At 41.5% G+C, this 19,412-nt stretch overlaps 1 protein-coding gene across 5 annotated transcripts in view; it reads right to left on the bottom strand.

Moving 5' to 3' along the window:
- Nucleotides 1-19,412, bottom strand: part of RABGEF1 (RAB guanine nucleotide exchange factor 1) — a 66,644-nt gene that overhangs the window by 338 nt on the left and 46,894 nt on the right. For 4 of the 5 annotated variants that reach the window (XM_045786129.2, XM_045786128.2, XM_045786126.2 and 1 more), the window contains exons 5-9: nt 19,322-19,403; nt 18,284-18,416; nt 16,978-17,069; nt 12,106-12,362; nt 4,876-8,350 (exon numbers count right to left, since the gene is read on the bottom strand). In XM_045786129.2, coding sequence (XP_045642085.1) covers nt 7,952-8,350; nt 12,106-12,362; nt 16,978-17,069; nt 18,284-18,416; nt 19,322-19,403 — 963 coding nt within the window. In that variant the 3' untranslated portion in view covers nt 4,876-7,951. Of the gene's footprint in view, nt 1-4,875; nt 8,351-12,105; nt 12,363-16,977; nt 17,070-18,283; nt 18,417-19,321; nt 19,404-19,412 lie in introns of those variants that run through there. The other variant, XM_045786127.2, reaches the window with a different exon arrangement.

Consider the following 19,412-nt stretch of genomic DNA (forward strand, 5'->3'; position numbering starts at 1 on the left):
GCAGTCGGCTCAGGGCGTGATCCCGGCGTTCTGGGATCGAGTCCCACATAGGGCTCCTCTGCTGTGAGCCTGCTTCTTCCTCTCCCACTCCCCCTGCTGTGTTCCCTCTCTCGCTGGCTGTCTCTCTGTCACATAAATAAATAAAATCTTTAAAAAAATAAAAATAAAAAAATAAAATAAAACTGGTTAGAGTGATTCCTTTCACTTTATTCTCCTTTTTCAAATTTGTTTTAGCTGTTCTAGTTCCTTTGTCTTTCTTTTTTTTCTTTGCCTTTTTATATGAATTTTAGAACGAGCATCTCTATCTACCAAAAAATCTTACTGGGATATTAATAGGAATTTCATTACAGAGGTAGAACAGTCTGGAGAGAATTGGAGTCTTTACTATGTTGAGTCTTCCAACAGGATGTTTCTCCATTTGTTTGGCTTTTTTATTTCTTCATCAGCATTTTGTAGCTTTCAGCATGGATGGCCAGAACATATATTATTATATTTATACCTTAATATATTGTTTTTGAGCATTTGTAAATTAATTTTGCATTTGGTTTCCACCTGTTCATTGCTGGCATACATATATTTTTGTTTCTACATAACTTTATTTAAGTGGATCAAATGTGTAGCATCCTTCACTGCAAAGTGCCTATTTGCTTTCCACTTACAGTTGTATCCTTTGCTGACATATTTCTCTCTCTCTCTTTTTTGGGCAAATATTTATGCTTATTAACATTTTAACAAAATCACCAAGGGAACGTTAAGAAAACAAAAGGAAAGCTGCCAAAATTATGTACAGGGCATTATCTTTAAAGCACATCAACTTTAAGTCATAGTATCCTGTAGTAAAGGCGGAAATCTTAAAGTAAATGTCACAATGCAGCCTGGAGGATTTGCCCGAAATATTTTAGATGCTAGCGATGAGCTCCACAGCTGCTATTCCGACACTTTAAAGCTTTGCTGAAATCTAACTCACCATATTTCATTCTTTTAAAGTGGACAATTCAGTATTTTAAGTATATTCACAAAGTCGTGAAACCATTATCACTAATTTCAGAACATTTTGTCACCCCAAAAAGAAACCGTACCCATTAGCAGTCAATTCCCATTCCCCTCCCCCCTTCTGCCCTTGGCAACCGCCAATACTTTGTCTCTAGGGATTTGCCTATTCTGGACATTCCATGTAAATGGAATCATACAATATGTGGTATTTTGTGTCTGGCTTCTTTCACTCACCATGTTTTCAAAGTTAATCCATGGTCTAGAATGTGTCAGTATTTCATTCCATTGTTTATGGCCAAATAAGATTCCATTGTATGCATATATTATTTCATCTACTCATCGCTTGATGGGCATACAGGTTGTCTCCACATGATTTAATAGATTAAAAAAATCAGACTTCTTATTTTAGGATAATTGTCAATTCACATGCAGGAGTAAGAAATAATATAGAGATCCCATGTATTCTTCAAACCGGGTTTTCCCAAGGGTAACATCTTGCAAAACTATGGTACAATAATACAAGCAGGAAATTTACACTGAAACAATACACTGATTTTATACAGAGTTTGACAGTTTTGCATATCATTTGTGGTTTAGTTCTATGCAATTTTACCACGTGTAAATTTGTGTAATCACCACCACAGTCAAAATACAGAACAATTTCAACCAAAAAGATTTATCATGCTGTCTTGTTATAACAACATTCAGCTCCCTCCCCACCCCATCCCGAACCCCTATAATCCACCAATCTGTTTTCTACCTCTATAATTATCATTTTAAGAATATTATTTAATTTTGATATAAATTATGTTAAAAAATATAATGGAATAAAAACAAATGGAATCATACAGTATGCAATCTTTTCAGATTGGATTTTTCACTCAATATATATCCCTTGAGATCCATCCAAGTAGCTTTATAAATACTCAATTCCTTATTATTGAGCGGTAGTATTCCATTGTATGAACGTACTACAGTTTGTTTAACCATTCACCTGTAGAAGGATATTTGATTTCCAGTTTGGGGCTATCATGAATAAAAGTGCTATGAGCATCTGTGTACATGTTTCTGTGTGAACGTAACTTTTCATTTCTTTGGGATAAATGCCCAGCAATGTAATTGGTGAGTTGTGTGATAATGACATGTTTAGTTTTATGAGAAGTTGCCAAAATATTTTCCAGAGTAGCTATATTAGATTTCCATCAGGATTGTACAAGCGATCCACTTTCTCCATATCCTTGTCAGCATTTTCTTCTGGCCTCCATGGTTTCTGATGACAAATCCAATGTCATTCAAATAATTGCTCTGTTGTAGGTAATGTATCTTTGCTAACTACTTTAAAGATTTTTTTAATTTTGAGAAGTTTGTAAAACATGTCTTTGCATGGATTTCTTTGGGTTTATCCTGTTCGGAGTTCACTCGGCTTCTTGAATCTGTAGCTTTATTCCAACTTTGGCCAAATTTGGTAAACTTTCAGCCACTATTTAACAATTTTTTAGCTATAGCTATTTTCTTCCTTCTTTCTGGGACTCTAATGACAAGAATGCTAGATCTTTCATTATTGTCCCAGAGGTCCCTGAGGCTACATTCATTTTTTATAAATTTCAGCCTATTTTCAGTCTATCATCAGACTGGATAATATCTATTGCCCTGTCTTCAGTTCACAGACTCATTCCTGTCATTTCCATTCTAATATGAAGGCCATCGGTGACTTTTTTTTTCTTTCAATTTCAGTGATTGTAGTTTTCAGTTCTAACATTCTATTTGGTTTTTCCCTATTTCTTTGTTTTAATGGGACTTTCTACTTTTTCATTTGTTTCAAGCATGTTTATTTTTGCTCATCAATGCATTCTTAGGATGGTGTCTTAAAATTTCTCATTAGGTAATTCCAACATATATGTCATTTTGAATACAAGTGGCGTAAGCAGGCATCCTTGTCTTGCTATTGGTCTTAGAGGAAGAGCTTTCAGTCTTTCACCATTGAGTATGATAGCATTGGGTTTCCATATATGCCTTTCATTATGTTGTGGTTTCCTTCTATTCTTATTTTTATATTTTTATTTTACATATTTTTTTTCAAGAAGAGTATTGAATTTTGTGAAATGCTTTTTCTGTTTCAGTTGAGATGCTCAACTGTATGGTATTTGATCCCTTTATTCTGTTAACGTATTGCATTGATTGGTTTTCTATGTTGAACCATTTTTGCGTTCCGGGAATCAATCCCACTTGGTTATGGTGGTATAATCCTTTTAACGCATTGTTGAACTTGGTTTGCTAATATTTTCAGAATATTTTGCATCTGTAGTCACCAGGGAAGTTGGTCTGTAGATTTCTCATAGTGCCCTGTCTTACTTTGGTATGAAGGTAATGCTGGTCTCACAAGAAGTGTTCCCTCTTCGATTTTTTAGAGGAGCTTGAGCAGGATTGATGTTAGTTCCTTAAATGGTAGAATTCACCAGTGAAGCCATCTGGTCCTGGGCTGAAAGACTTATATTTAAAATTGCATTTCCCCCCCTACAGTTACTAGCTACCATTTTACTGTGAAGAAGGCTTTCCCTCCATCAATTGGGTGCCAATTAGTTCTTCCTCAAAATGGGTTGGTATAATGGTAACCTCCAATATGTGGAGGTTTTTTATGTTTATTCCATGTTTTTCACAATTACTCTTCATAGTTTTTTATTCAAACTGTCCCCAAATTGGCCACTGAGAATCCTTTCAAGCTGACTCCTATGTCCTATTGAAATATGCCCATTAGCCTTAAAGTAATTTCTTACTTTCTTGCTTTCGGACCAAAGATTTATTTTCCTTATTTTTTTTTTTTTTTAACTTACCTGGATTCAGCCTTTTCTCCACGGAGCATGCTGAACAAAGGGTGAATGAAGCTCCTCCCCCCCCCCAACTGGCCCAGATGCAGCTTGCAGCCAGCTAACCATCAGTTGCACCATCGTGTCCTGGTCCAACGCCCCAAGCATGCACTCGCGCCTCTGACCATTCCTGAGTGCCCAGGCCCTAGCTAGACGGATCATAGAGTGGAGGGGTAAGACCAAGAGCTCATCCTTGGAGGGTGGTGAGAAGCGAGATTATGAATGAGCTAAGGCTCTAAGCCCCACTGTGCAGGCTCCATTGTCCCATCAGACTTCACTTCTTAAGTGTGTTTTTAACACAAATTCAGTGAGAAAATTATTAAGAATTTCCAAGATGGCAGGGAGCCTTGATGGCTCAGTTGGTTAAGCATCTGCATTCCGCTCAGGTCATGATCCCAGGGCCCTGGGATCGAGCCATGCATCAGGTCCCTGCTCAGTGGGATATCTACTTCTCCTTCTACCTCTGCCCCTCCCCCTGCTCATGCTCTCTCAAGGAAGTAAAAAATCTTTTTTTAAAACATTTTTTAAAAAAGATTATTTATTTATTTGACAGAGAGACAGCCAGTGAGAGAGGGAACACAGCAGGGGGAGTGGGAGAGGAAGAAGCTTCCAGCGGAGGAGCTTAATGTGGTGCTCGATCCCAGAACGCCAGGATCACGCCCTGAGCCAAAGGCAGATGCTTAACAACTGAGCTACCGAGGCACGCGCAAGGAAGTAAAAAATCTTAAAAAAAGAAAAAGAAAGAAAGAAAGAAAGAAAGAAAGAAAGAAAGAAAGAAAGAAAGAAAGAAAGGAGGGAGGGAGGGAGGGAGGGAGGGAGGGAGGGAGGGAGGGAGGGAGGGAGGGAAGGAAGAAAGAAAGAAAGAAAGAAAGAAAGAAAGAAAGAAAGAAAGAAAGAAAGAAAGAAAGAAAGAAAGAAAGAAAGAAATTTCTAAGATGGCAGAGATAGAACATTAAAGCCCAAGTGTAGGGAACTTCTGAGCATAGGCCTTGTGTATGTCTATTTTTTTGTTTCTCGATTTTATATTTTTTCCATATAAATCCTAAAAGCCCTTGCTACTTGATTTATATGTTTCTATAGCGAATAAAATTGTCCCATTATATTTGCTAACTGGCTAGTAATGAGATACAGAAAAGTCATTTTACACAGTTACTTCTGATGGCTATTCCTAGTGTTTTCTATCTTACCGTTTTAGTGAAATTTAATGTTTCAGTATCGGTTCTCTTGGGTTTCCTACATAGAAGAATCACCTATAAATAACAGCTATCACTTGAGCACTTAGCATTGCTAGGTACTGTTGCAGGTCATTTAATCCTCACGAGCCCTTGAAGCTGGCACGATTATTATCCCCAGTTCACAGATTAGGGATGTGAAATATGAGAGACTTGCCCAAGGCCAAACAGCAAATACCTAAGTGGCAGCCAAAACACAAAACCAACACCAAGCCTCCTAGCTCAAGTTCATGTCCTCAACCACGAGGCTAGAACATTATTATATCAATCAGATTAAGTCCCCTTTGCCTGGGTGGCTCGGGTCCTGATCCTAGGGTCCTGGGATCAAGCCCCGCGTTGGGTTCCCTGCTCAGCGGGAAATCTGCTTCTCCCTGCCTCCCCCCAACCTCGTGCTCTCCTTCTCTCTCAAATAAATAAATAAAATCTTTAAAAAATATATTTTATAAAGATTAAGCCCCCTTTATTAATGTTTGAAGACTGAGTACCTGGTGTAAAACTTTCAGAACAACGCAAATAGTAGTGACAGCAAACATCCTTCTCTTGTTCTTAATTTTAACTGGAATGTCTCTAATGTTTCCTCTTTGGAATGGTAATGGTAATGATGGTTGTGGCTTACACAGGAAAACTTTGTAACATGAGAATATTAGTAATGTAATTTTCCCAAGATAAAGAACTAAAAAAATCAATCTATTTAGGAGAGGGATGGATCATGAAACCTTATTAATATGGACTTCTGTTCCAAAGGTTTATTCCAGTTCCATTTATAGTACATAAAATAGCAATACACTCTTGTTGAGAAGACAGAAACTGTGGCCATGGTTTTGAAGCTGACTGAAGAGAAGTATAAGCCTCTACCTAGGGCAAGAGTTCCTATCTAAAGAATTCAACTAATAGGAAATATACAAAGAAATCAATTCAACAACTTTAACGATATGTAAGAAATCAAAAGAAGACAGCTTTTGTGGGAGGCTGATAAGCACATTTTATTTAACAAATATAGTGTACAACGACTAAAAGAACTGTATATTCCCAGGAGAATTAAGAGTGTATATACCGGGATTAGCACCTAGAAAGTACATAGAAAAGAACAAAGGAGAAAGGGGCGCGCCTTCCACAGAAATCAGTGGGGCCCGGGTTTCTAAGTGCGGATTCTCACTGGCATTTGACGTAACTCGCGGCACTCCACGTGCGCTCGGGGCGCGCTGACTCAGGTACCCGCTTCTCGTCTTCAGTGCTTTGTGACAACAGGTGTGCCAACCTGATGGCTCTCACGTGTAAATTTAAGTAGCGGATAAAAATCTGTATACTCACCCTCGTTTTATTCCAAAGTTATTGCACTACAAATCTGTGGTCCACTATTAGGAATATACTGAGAGAGCCAAGAAACCTTCTTAACTGCTTGTGATGCGACCTGGTTTCAGAACGGTGCCCTGGGACTTATACACAGTTTCACAGGTCCGCTGGTAATCTGTAGAAATCACTGCTTGGAAGGAGGGCCGCACGTGGCATATTTCGGTTATGAAGGGTTGCATTAGGGTTAGAAAAGCTTCCACGGTGCCAGTGGCTGTAAAGCCTCAATGACGACCAGTTAGCCGCGCTGTGCATTTAATGCAATGTTCTTTGGTTACGTCACATTAACCACCGACAGGATCACTTCCTCACTCACGAAATACATCAGGGGTTCTTAACTGGGGGCGATTCTGCTGCTCCCCCACTCCCCCCGGAAACATTTGGCAATGTCTGGAGATAATTTTTCACAACTGTGGGGGGTGCCACTAGTGTCTAGTGGGTACAGAAGTCAGGAATACTGCTAAACACCCTACAAAGCATAGGGAAGCCCCCACAACAAAAATCCTCAGGCCCCCAATGTCAGTAGTGCTGAGGCTGAGAAACCCTGGCAGAGGGTTACAGGACAGGTGTCTGGGTTGTCCATCAAGTCCAAAGTACGCTACAGAGGCAGAAAGGCACCGATGCACATCAGGGCTCGGATCTCCCCAGTGGAGTGCTGTTCGCTCCTGTCTTCTGATCCAGGCCCAGGACCAGCTCCTTTATAAAGAACTCTACAAATATTTCCTGAATGAGTGGAGGAAAAAGGTGCAAGAAGTATGGTTCAAAGTCTTCAAATGACCATCCTGAACAGCGACTTTGTGACTTAAAAATGACTCTGAACCTCAATGGTGTCACAGTCTCTGACTGTGCAGAAGCTAAGTCAGGGCTAACGTATTGTTAAAGATGGAGTCGAGGTTTTAAGGGGAATATGTCTAAACACCGCTAGGTTCATTTAAGTGGGGCAAACCAAATAAAATGGAGTTAAAGGCCAACATTCAATACACTTTAAACAAATTAACACATGAAATGCCATGCACAGCAGACACCATTCCTTTTTTGTTTTTACATATTTACAATTTTACATATTTACTTATCAATATATCTTCTATCTTTACAATTATAAAATATTTCAAACTGTAGAATAGTGGTACCATTGAATTCCCTTCAACATACATTTTGTAGCATTCATTTGTTTTATCCTTTAAAGGCAATTATTTACCCATATCCAAACCACAATGAATGCCACAGAGGAAGCACATAGGAAAATCATGGAGAAAAAATAGATTTAGATAAAACTTTCACATAAACCTTAAATGAGTCTATTTCATAACTCAAATAAATAGTATTTTATTATTTACTAAGCTTCCCCTGCCAGGAAAAACAAAACAAACAAAACAATTCCCACAAACTGTACCTTTAAAAATGCTCTGACATTTATAAGCAATTAAGTTATAGTCTAGATCCCAATCATGGACTGTAGTAAGGGCTAGCTACAATTTATGCTCAAATAAATACTAGCCACGTCAACTTTTATCATCCTGCATAAACTTGAGGCTGCAATGGTGGAGGAAGTTTATCATTTTCAACATTTTCAGAGTCAATAGCTGCTAAAGATTGATTTGGGGCCTTAATTTCAAGCGGGTATTTCTCAACAATGTCTTGAACCTCTTTTGCAATTCCATCCGTCCACTCTATTAGGTCTTTTTCAAGTTTCTTGGCTTCACTCATGATCCTTTCTTGCCGTTCATTCAACTGAGACAGAAGATCCAAGTTCTTATACATTTGCTTAACCCCTAAGCAAGCATCAGGAGACCAATTCTCAGGTTCTTGCTTCCTGGGAGAAGTCTGGCCGGACATGTATCGATCAAAATCTTCCTGACTTAAATTCAAAGACTGAGCATCTAATTTCTCAATGAAAGCCACAGCACAGCACTACAAAAAAAAACCCAGAATGTTATTTACTGTAGTCACATAAGGAAAGCTTCAAATATTCAAATATACATTTTAAAACCATCTTATTGTGGTGAGTTTAAAACAGAATCAAAAGTAGACACAACAGTCTAATGACCCACCATGGACTTCAGCTTCAAAAATTACCAAGTCATAGCCAATCACGTTTCCTTGATACTCCCAACTGAAACAGTACATTTCTTCCTTAAAAAAAAAAAAAGTCAAATCGCCAATTCCCATTGAATTTGTCTGAAATTCAGGCCTCTCCTTGGCTTGTTCAAAGGTCCAGGGGTCTTGTACAGAGTGAAAGGCTAGAGAAGGCCCCTTCAGGGTCTGTTCCACACTGGCCACTACAGAGCTTTCTGTGGACAAAAACTGAATGATTCCTCAAACTCCAAGGCTCTCTGCTTCCCTGTCACGTTGCAGGGCAGAGGAATCACTGCTGTGGCCGGGAGTTCTAGGGCCACGTGTCTGGGAAACACGCCCCATAAAGCCATCCCCTTCCGAGGTCTAACCAGTCCCACAGTGTTCACTCAGGGCATGGCAGCTACTGGGCGCATCTTCAGGGACCGGTGTGGCACACAGGGACCGGTGTGGCATCCTCCAGGGACCTTTGGTCCTTTAACATCAAATGGTTAAAAGAATAAGCTTTGAAATCAGGCAACCTGAGTTGTCACCTCTGTCACGTGATAGCCTAAGAGTCTGTGAGCCTGGGAACGTTACCTAGGCTCTCTGAGGTTCCTGCATATGTAAAATGGGAAATACCACCTAAATTTATAGTGAGAATTAAACAATCCAGCACATGGAATGTGCTGAGCTCACAGGTCAGCAGCAAGCAATGAATAAATGGGAGCAATTACTAGTAAAGAAATCCTTGGGAAATGCTCAGTTCAACAGACATCTGTTAGCTATATTTTCTTACACTGATTTAATTTTTCTTTTTTCTTTTCTATTTTTTTTTAAAGATTTTATTTATTTATTTGACAGAGAGAGACAGCCAGCGAGAGAGGGAACACTAGCAGGGGGAGTGGGAGAGGAAGAAGCAGGCTCCCAGCGGAGGAGCCTGATGCGGGGCTTGATCCCAGAACGCTGGGATCATGCCCTGAGCCGAAGGCAGACGCTTAATGACTGAGCCACCCAGGCGCCCCTGATTTAATTTTTCTATAAGGAAAGTAATTTTCATTTTTACTATTAATTAATTTATTTTTATTTTTTAGGTTATTTCCATACCCAACATGGAGCTCGAACCCATAACCCCAAGATCAAGAGGGCTCCACAGACTGAGCCAGTCCCTCCTTTTTTTTTTTTTTTTTTTAGATTTTATTTATTTATTCATTTGACAGAGATAGAGACAGCCAGCGAGAGAGGGAACACAAGCAGGGGGAGTGGGAGAGGAAGAAGCAGGCTCATAGCGGAAGAGCCTGATGTGGGGCTCGATCCCAGAACGCCGGGATCTCGCCCTGAGCCGAAGGCAGACGCTCAGCCGCTGTGCCACCCAGGCGCCCCTATCCCTCCCATTTTTTAAAAGAGCCATTTTCACAAGACATGCAATATAAACAGAGGAAAACAGGCAGCTCTTGGAAGTTCTTCTGAGAAACTCATTCCCACTGCTCATAAAAAAGTGAATCTCTTTAAGGAATATTTGGCAAATCTACTGCAACAGACTCATCTGATGAGAACGTGCCCCTCCGACCCATCCACGCAGGCTCGCCCTGGGACTGTGGACGTGCTGCGGTCCCCATTACCTGGAGAGAGGAGGGATCTAAGACGATCCTAGCACTCCTGGCATGGCTATATGCTACTGCCACAGTGGAAACGGTATAGATTAGAAAAGAGAAAACCATCTGACATTCCAGGAAGCAGTTTTAGCTTTGAAAAATTATATTTGAGACATAATAAACAGCTGGAAATGGAGCTCAGTGTGAGGGCAAAATAGGTGACACAAGCCTGTGCATCATCACGGTACCGGGGACAGCAGAGCTGTGCTCAGAGGAGGCAGCCCTAGGGGGAGAAGTGCAGAGGACAGAACTCTAGGGAATAACACAATTCAAGAGGGAGCAGAGGATGCAAAGCCTACAAAGAGACAAGGAAGGAGTGGAACCGTGAAATTCAAAAGACAGAGACAAAGGAAGTTCTAGAACAAAGGAGTTATCAAGAGTGTTAAAGAAGAAAGATGAAGACAGAGTTTTCATGGGATTTGACAACCGGCAGATTTTTCACTTTTGCCAGAGCAGTTTCACTGGAGCAGTAGGAGTAGAAGCCAGACTCTGAATCAGCTGAGAAGATGGAGAAATAAGGGGCAAACATAGGTAAGGCTGTAGGTCACGGCTCTGGGAAGCTGCAAGGAGAGGCGAACCAGCAGCCTCCATTGCTGACCACAAGGGCTGCACCTCCTGGTCCTGGTCATTGCTTCTACTACCAGCCGTGCCTCCATCTCCATACTTCTCTGGGATTGTCAGATTGTCTGATGATCCCTAGGTGAAGAACTAAATCCAAAAGGCTCTTCTCTAGCAGTCAAGAGCATGTTTCATGTATGTTAAGGAATGAGTACTTCGGCCACTTAAAACTTTTTTGGGGAGTATAGTTTAAACAACCATGTGTCTGGAAGGATGAAAAATACTGCAAATAATGGCACAAGCATCACTTTGAAAAGAAGTATTCCTGGGATGGGATAAATGGGTGATGGGCACTAAGGAGGGCACTTGTGATCAGCACCGCGTGTTGTATGTAAGGGATGAATCACTGAATTCTACTCCTGAAACTAATATTACACTGTATGTTAACTAACAGGAATTTAAATAAAAACCTGAAAAAAGGAAAAGAGCACTCCCAAGTCAAGCAGCTGAACCCAGTGGCTGAGGGTGATGTGTGACAGGGGCAGGTCCAGATTTCGAGGGACCGGAAGCTTATACACTTTTGGAAACCCACTTAAATGAAAACACAATACAAAATTAGGTACAATGGTGAAAACATATTTAGCATTTAAAAATAAATCACAACAAATTTCCGGAAGCCTTGAAGTTGATTCAAGTACCATCTTTTTAGAAAATTTACTAGAAACGCTTTCTTATGTAACCTGGCTTCTTCTCCCTATTAACCTGTACAACTTCCAACACAGGACAGAAAGCACATAAGGTATTTTGAGGCTCAAATTCATCAGTAAATTTAGTTGAAAACAAATAAAAGTTTAGTGGTCAGTAAAAGGAAGTATTCAGCCCTACTACTTAGACTTACATACTTTAATACAGTCTTGCCTAGAATCAATTAGCACTGTTAACAAGGCTTGAAAATCATTTCACATCCTCTGAACTGACCCTTTTAAAATCTCAGAATTCAGTTCTAAGAGATCACTCACAGAAATAAACAAAAAATAATTCTTAAGTCTTTTACTAAATCCAAATCCATGATCGGACTCATTCATGGTTAAGCAAGCCCACTAAGTGAATGGCCCTTTTACCCAGGACCTAGGGGAGTGATGGCCAAGAGCGGCAGAAACTCCTCCGTGCGGCCATCATGTTTTCCACACGAGGAGCACAATCTCTGGTCAAGTACTGAGAGGCGGGGCGTTTGCATGGCACGGTCACGTGTGCTATGTGACACCAAGCAAGCGTCCTCAGCTAGGCTGATTCCTCGACTCAGGGGCATTAAACTGTCACAGGCCTGTGAGTGATCTGTCACATCCCCAAAATAAGTACCTTCACGGTTCTTCCCCGCGGCTCCGAGAAACCAATACTTACCAGATTGGTGAAATAGTAGCCGTCCTCTCCAGTCATCAGTCGGCTTGGGTTGCAGAAGCGGGTGATGTACTGGATATTGGACTGAAGGCGTGGGGGGTTGCCCTTCAAGACAATGTAGATGAGAGTTGGTAAAAAGTCATCGGCTGAGGCTGGCTCGTTCTTGGTGATCTTAATGGCATTGAAGATATGCTTGCTGCACTTGGTGATGCAGGCCAACTTATCTCGAGGCACGCGCTTTGAATCCATTTCAATGATGTCTATAAAGCAGAAAAGACACTGCTTCAATGAGAAATAATTACATGAAAGAAGCATTAATCATTTTTTAATCTATCAAGTTACAGAGGTACCCTCGCTAACTACCCCTTCTCCACCAGGTGATTTAGTGTCTGAAAAACTCTGACCACAAAAAACGTAAGCACTAGCTCATCCCAGGACGCGGGACCACGAGCCAGACGCTATGTGCATTACTCCCAGGCTCCACAGCCTATTTCTTTCTTTTTTTTTTTTTTAATTTTTTTTTATTATATTATGTTAGTCACCATACAGTACATCCCTGGCTTCTGATGCAAAGTTCGATGATTCATTAGTTGCGTGTAACACCCAGTGCACCATGCAGTACGTGCCCTCCTTACTACCCATCACCGGTCTATCCCATTCCCCCACCCCCCTCCCCTCTGAGGCCCTCAGTTTGTTTCCCAGAGTCCATAGTCTCTCATGCTTCATTCCCCCTTCTGATTACCCCCCCTTTCTTTATCCCTTTCTTCCCCTACCGATCTTCCTAGTTCTTATGTTCCATAGATGAGAGAAATCATATGATAATTGTCTTTCTCTGCTTGACTTATTTCACTTAGCGTTATCTCCTCCAGTGCCGTCCATGTTCACAGCCTATTTCTTTTTCATCCTCAGATTGTGCAATGGATACTATTAGGAAGGGAACTGAGATTCACAGAAGTTTGATAATTTGCCCAAAATTATACAGACACAGCAACTGACAGAGGGAGAACGTGAAACTAAGTTTATCATACTCTAAAACCCATGCTTTTAATCATGATGTTAAACTGCTTATGAGCTCCTCGGATAATTAAGAAGAGTCTTTTTCCTGCTTCTGTTCCTTTATTTCACTGTAAAACTCAGTTTAGAGAGCATGCTGCTTTTTAGAAAGGTGGGTATTCTACAAAGCACCACTGTATTGGTAACAAAATACAGCTGCTGAAATTTATCACATGTAGGTCTATAGCGGCCAGTCCCCACAGCATGTAAATCCCACCAGCTGTAACATCTACAGCACCTTTACGATTTTTATAGCCTACTGGTTAGCACAGGGGCTGAAGCAAGGATATAAAATTTAATCTCATAAATACCATTCATTTCCCTCAGAGAAAAATTACTTCACTGTCCCTAACCAGCCCTAAGTGGTGGGCTCCTGTAAATGCACAGCCTGCATCACAAAGACTGGGAGGCGGTGAGAATAGTAGTCAGCACCGCTAGAACAACACAAGGGGAAGGAGGGAGAGTGCCTTCGGATGTGCAAGTCTGCTTGCAATCTGGAGCAACGCGAAAGAAACAGCCGAGGCAGGTAAATTTGACAGCAACTTCTGGCCAACAGCAGGAATAAAGTTTTCTAATTTAGGTGGGATGGTGGCACACATCGGAGTTCTGCTCCCAGCTCCATCCCTGAGGTCTGCTCCCGGGGCAACCCTCACGGGACCACCAGCCATGGAAGAGTAGTGTGTGGGGGCCGGAGACCCTGGACAGTGCAGAGGCCGTACTCTAACTTACTAATGCTTTCGTTCCCTGTACTCACATGTCTACTGTGTGCTTTTGCTTAGTTTATAGTAGAGGTCCTTTAATCTTTTAATTATGGGTTGTAATTATTGTTAGTATGTCTCAGTCTATTTTCTTTTTCTATTTGAGTAGAACATATTACAAAAGAGATTTGGGGGAAGACTTTTTAAAACCATTTTTATCACTTTCATTTATCCTATTTAGCTTCCTACCTTTTAGTACTCGTTTTTATTCTTTAAGTTTTTAACCACTCTCTCATTAATGTTTATTCCTTAAATTTTTAAGTGAATAAAAAATGAGTACTTTTTATCTGCAGGCAGGTGTAGCTGCCAATGCCAGGAGGGAGGGCCGAGAGTGTAAAAAGGAAGAGAAGGGAAGGGGGAAAAAAAAAAGAACGGGGGAGGGGGGATGGCGATTCCTCCCACACTCTTTGTCCTGCAGCGACCCTTCGCCTTCCTAGCATCCTTTAAGCCTCAAAGAAGTTTTTTGGGGTTAACTCTTTTGAACCCCCCACCACCTGTAGTTAGTTTCATGATTTGCACTGCCCTAAAGCCTAAACGAGGAGATCCAGGAGAAAATAACAGAACAGGAAACTCCCCACTGTATTAATTCTTCCAGTAATGATGTCCCACCCTAGTCTGCCTGCTGTCACTTACTTTACACAGTCCTCAGGTAACTGCTCTGTGTCTGTCATCCACGGCTTTTACGTGTAATCAGTAGGAAAGACGGGCTGAGTATGGGTACTCCATCTTGGCGGGAGTCTAGTTTTATCTCTAATGACGTTTTGAAAACAAAGTAGGCTAGACCTCTAAGTCATGATTTCTCAACCTTGGCACTAACGATATTTTAAATTGGATCATCTTTTTTGTAGGGGACTGTCCGGTCCTGCAGGATGTTTAATAGCATCCCTGGCCTCCACCTACTAGATGACAGATGTCAACCGAAATGGAAAATGCCTCATTCAGTGTATTTACCAATAAAACTGACTGTGCTAATGAGGAGCACATGGGGTGGTTTAGAGAAATTGAACCATAATACCACTGTTACACACTGTCCTCTCTCCTTGCTCCTGTACTTAGGCTGACAATTTTAGGACGAAAGTGATCACATAACCTTTGGCCTTCACAGAATGTATCCGCACTCAGACTGGCAAGATATGGGGCTAAGATGACAAAAAGTTAAGAAGGCTTTTAAAATTTTGTGGCCAAATTTCTACTACCAAAACATCTCTTCAAACTCCAACTCAGATGATTTGAGAAAACTTTCACCTCTCAAATTCTGTTAACAAACTGCTGATATACTGAAATCCTCTTAGTTCTATTTTAAAGCAAACAATGATCTGGCTCTTGTAGTTTCTGGTTTTACAAGGGCTATCCTATGGCATTTCAGAAAAGAGTCCCGGACATAAATTCCTATGAAGTACTTTAAACATAAACCAGTTGGTCTCCAACTTGGCAAGAGTATTCGGAAAAAAAAAACACAAGTATAAGGCCCATATCCAGGCTTCTCACCTTCAATCTCTTATGATGTTCCCTGAGCAAAAGGTGGGAGTGGGAGTGGGCCTTGACCCAAAGGAGTCAATTCATGAGACCTACAACACAGCCTTGCAGAAAAGCTTTGAACAACAAAGATAACAGTATTCAGCTAGGCCAGTTAGACTCTTCAACCAGAATTACAGAAAATAATTCATTTAATAACAGGAGTTAAAGCAAAGAATTACAAAGAGAAACAGAACCTGAGAGAGTGGAAGAATCATGTTAAAAGCGGATGACCCAGGCCCTAGAAGGGCCATGGAGCTAAGTTTCTGTGAGAGTCCTGCTTCCTTTCCTACCTTGATAATATCTTAAGCAAACCCCCATTTCTTCCTGTAACAGGAGTCTCTAGTTCTTATAACCAAAGAAGCCTACTTAATGGCTTGCCCCCAGCCACTGCTAACAGCAGCTGACCAACTTTCTTTCCCAGCAGAATTTCATTAACAACTCTAAATAAGCAAGTCTTTCCAACTCTTCTTTTTTTTGTTTTTAAAGATTTTATTTATTTATTTGACAGAGAAAGAGAGAGAGAGAGAGAAAGAGAGAGAGAGAGAAAGACAGCCGGCGAGAGAGGGAACACAAGCAGGGGGAGTGGGAGAGGAAGAAGCAGACTCCCAGCGGAGCAGGGAGCCCGATGCGGGGCTCGATCCCAGGACCCTGGGATCACGCCCCGAGCCGAAGGCAGATGCTTAACGACTGAGCCACCCGGGCGCCCCTTTCCAACTCTTCTTAATTAAGAAGAAGCTGGCCAAGGTTGGGTATCTTCTCCATTAGGAGGAATTTGTTTTGTTTTGTTTTTAAACTTTCGTGGTATACTTCTGCTGGGCTATTCCTATGAATAAGAAACAGAAACCTTAACCTGTCCAGGACGGAAGAACCACATCAGTTCAGGGCACTTCACTGACATCTTGAACCAACCAGAAAAATAATCCAAAGCACATCTCTGATTAACAACCAATTAGAGAGATACCATTTTAGTATATAACTGTAGCAGGGGAGATTATCTTGCCCCATCAATTCCCTTCCTCCCTCTAAAATTATTTTGAATATATAAATGCAACTGAGTTTTAAGAAATCTGCCCTAGCGGGGACACCTCCATGCTTCAGTAGGTTAAGCGTCCGACTCTTGACTTCGGCTCAGGTCATGATCTCAAGCCCCGTGTCGGGTTCTGTGCTGGGCAGGGAGCCTGCTTGAGATTCTCTCTCTCCCTCTTTCTGCCCCTCCTCCCCCTTCCTCCACCCCAGTCACACACTCTCTCTCTCTTAAAAAAAAAAAGGGGGGGGAAAGAAATTTGCCCTAGCTGCATTTGACCTTAGTTTAGTTCAATACCCAAGAAATAAGAGACCCTGGTCAAAGAAAGTAAAGGGGAAACATAGTTCACCTGCTAAAATGAATGCTTCAAGTTCATACGACTAGCGCACTTACAAATTGCTTTTACCGCATTCAGTATGTCTTTGGCAGTCTGCATTTTAGAAACACTTTACTGTCTTGTATGGATTTATGTTAACTTCAAGGGAGAAACATCCAGATAAAAAAGCTCTCTGTTTCACTGACCTGTGATTGCTTTCACCACCATATCAGATACTTCTGAAATTTCTTCATTAACAGGGACACAAAGCATCTGAGGTGTAACCCAGTGCAGGGCTCTACAAAGAGGGAGAGACAGTAAAAAAAAAAAATTCCAAGAATGGACCACAGTCATTTGTCTTGTCATTTCCTTCAGTAAAGGGGAAATACGAGGCACCACTGACGAATGAGGCAATCCTGGGCCCCAGCACACTGCCCCTGAACATATCAGGAGCTCAGACGAAGTGACCAGAATCCTAAAATGAGGCTTCTCTTGTCACAAGAAAAGCAGAAGACTATCTTACTGGTTGAAATGAGATTATATGGAGGCTGAAAAGATAACTGAGACTGAAGACCTGAGAAGAATCTGCTGTCCCCTCTCCTCATTGCCCATCACCATAATGTCGCCTTAAGCTCTGCCCTCAACTTCTGGGGCACACCAGAGGCTGTGTAAGCCTCTGTCAACAAGCATGTGTCACCTCAGTCTGAATCCCTGAGTTTCCTGGTTACACCCTTCACAGCAGAGATCCCTGCCTGACGAATGCTCTCACCCTGCACACCAGTCCAAAGACCCTCTAGTTCCTTCGGGCTCCACCTACCACCTTCCTAATACCAACTCCTGGCTTCTGGTGTGACATCATCAAGACAGATCTGCCAATTACCAGCCCCACTGTCAAGGAGCCCTGTTTGGATTCCTGAGCTCCCTCTTCCATAAGCACCTCAGCACAACCAGTCTTGGACCCATTCCCACATTTAGATGGCCTATTTCCTAAGGCTTTCGCTGCCACTGGAATGCAGAGCCCTGGGGCTCACTCTACCACCCAGGGAAGATGGAGTGCTTTGGGAAGTGTTACCAACCCAGTGCAGTGGGAAGATGTGATCAGAGGAACAGCTAAATAATGAGCACCCCCAGTAAGGAGGAGGACTAATGACACCTACTGCCTTCATCTGGATACTCACAGCTTCCTGCCTGACAAGACAGTTCAATGAAATGAGAAAATAATGAAATTTCCTCCTGTTCCTTGGAAATTTTGGAGCTTTGAAACAATCTCAAACATCAGATCTGCTTCTTATCTAAAGCTGCTTCGACTCAGGTGATTTCAGCCCTTTTCTCCTATCCATTTACCATAGTGTTTTTCCTTCTGACACCATGAAGAAGCTTAGAAGCTAAGGATGGTGGGTACCTTTGCTGTTAGTTGTTGTCAAGGTTTGAAATGCAAGTGCCCTGTTTCCCCACAATGTATTCTCCTGATGGTAGGTAGTAAATACAAGACAAAGCAAAACAACCAACTACCTGATCCTCTTCTGAATAGCGAGATCTTTCTTCTCATCATCTGTAGTTTCTGGACAGAACACATATTTATAGAGACGAGTCATGATGTACTTTTCGATCTGATCCATTATCTTCTCGACTCTTTCTGCAGGCACTGAAATATCCAAATGGACATAAAAGCTCAAGAGAAGGATGGACAATTTACATTAAGAGCACGTCTTCATAGCTTCTCCCATATAGCAGAAAACTAATTTACTAGTAATGCATTAAATATACCCAGAAACAAAAGTATAAGATGTTACGTTAAAAAATACCCTTTAAAAATTTACCTCAACTTTTGGGACTGCCTTTCACAGAATCACCACTTCTAACTGAAACTGCTTGGCAGGACCCAACAGTTGTATGCCCTGCCAAGTGGGAACACCTCAGCACGGGTCACTCCACATCGCTGCATTAGAGAAGCGACTGAAATTCCCAAGACTGAGAATGATGGCAACCCACTCTTTCATTTTTCTGAGGTTTACTACACAATCTTATAGAACTCGTAGACGTGCACAGGTGGGGCTTACTTCTCAGACAGACATGTATGCTAAGTATATCCTAAAACCCAACATCAACGGAAGTCAAATTCAAGAAAATTCTCTAAAAACCTACAGCTCTAAGTCGGTGATTCTCAATTTTTTTCCACCCCCCCTACCCATTTGAGGAATACATAATCATGAAAAATGACTCACCAAAATGGTGCTTCCAAGATGGGCATTTCATTTAGAAGCTTCCTAAGGGGCTTAATCGACTCTGCCCCTACCCTTAATGCAATTATTAAACACTGTTCCATAAATTACCCAACTGCTGTGATCACCTTGGAGTGATACACATGGTGGTATTCAAAGGCCCTCTAAGGATAAGACCAGCTACCAGAATGTCAGTGGAGTTGTTTATAGGACAGAGTTGGCAAGCCCGCCAGGCCATCAGAGAAACAGAGAAAGTTCTAACAGACACAGCAGTCAGACTCTGTACAACTACCAGCAATCCTTTTATGGCCGGCTAACAAAGCATTACCTTTTCCACGAGTCTGCATTCTTTCAGCCACGTTCTGGTAAAAATCCTGAGTACACTCTGACTGTTCCTCAATGCTCAAATCCTGAAACAA

The sequence above is a fragment of the Ursus americanus genome, chromosome 2 (genome assembly GCF_024610735.1).
Source record: "Ursus americanus isolate L20-20 chromosome 2, mUrsAme1.1.p, whole genome shotgun sequence".
Classification (NCBI taxonomy): Eukaryota; Metazoa; Chordata; class Mammalia; order Carnivora; family Ursidae; genus Ursus; species Ursus americanus.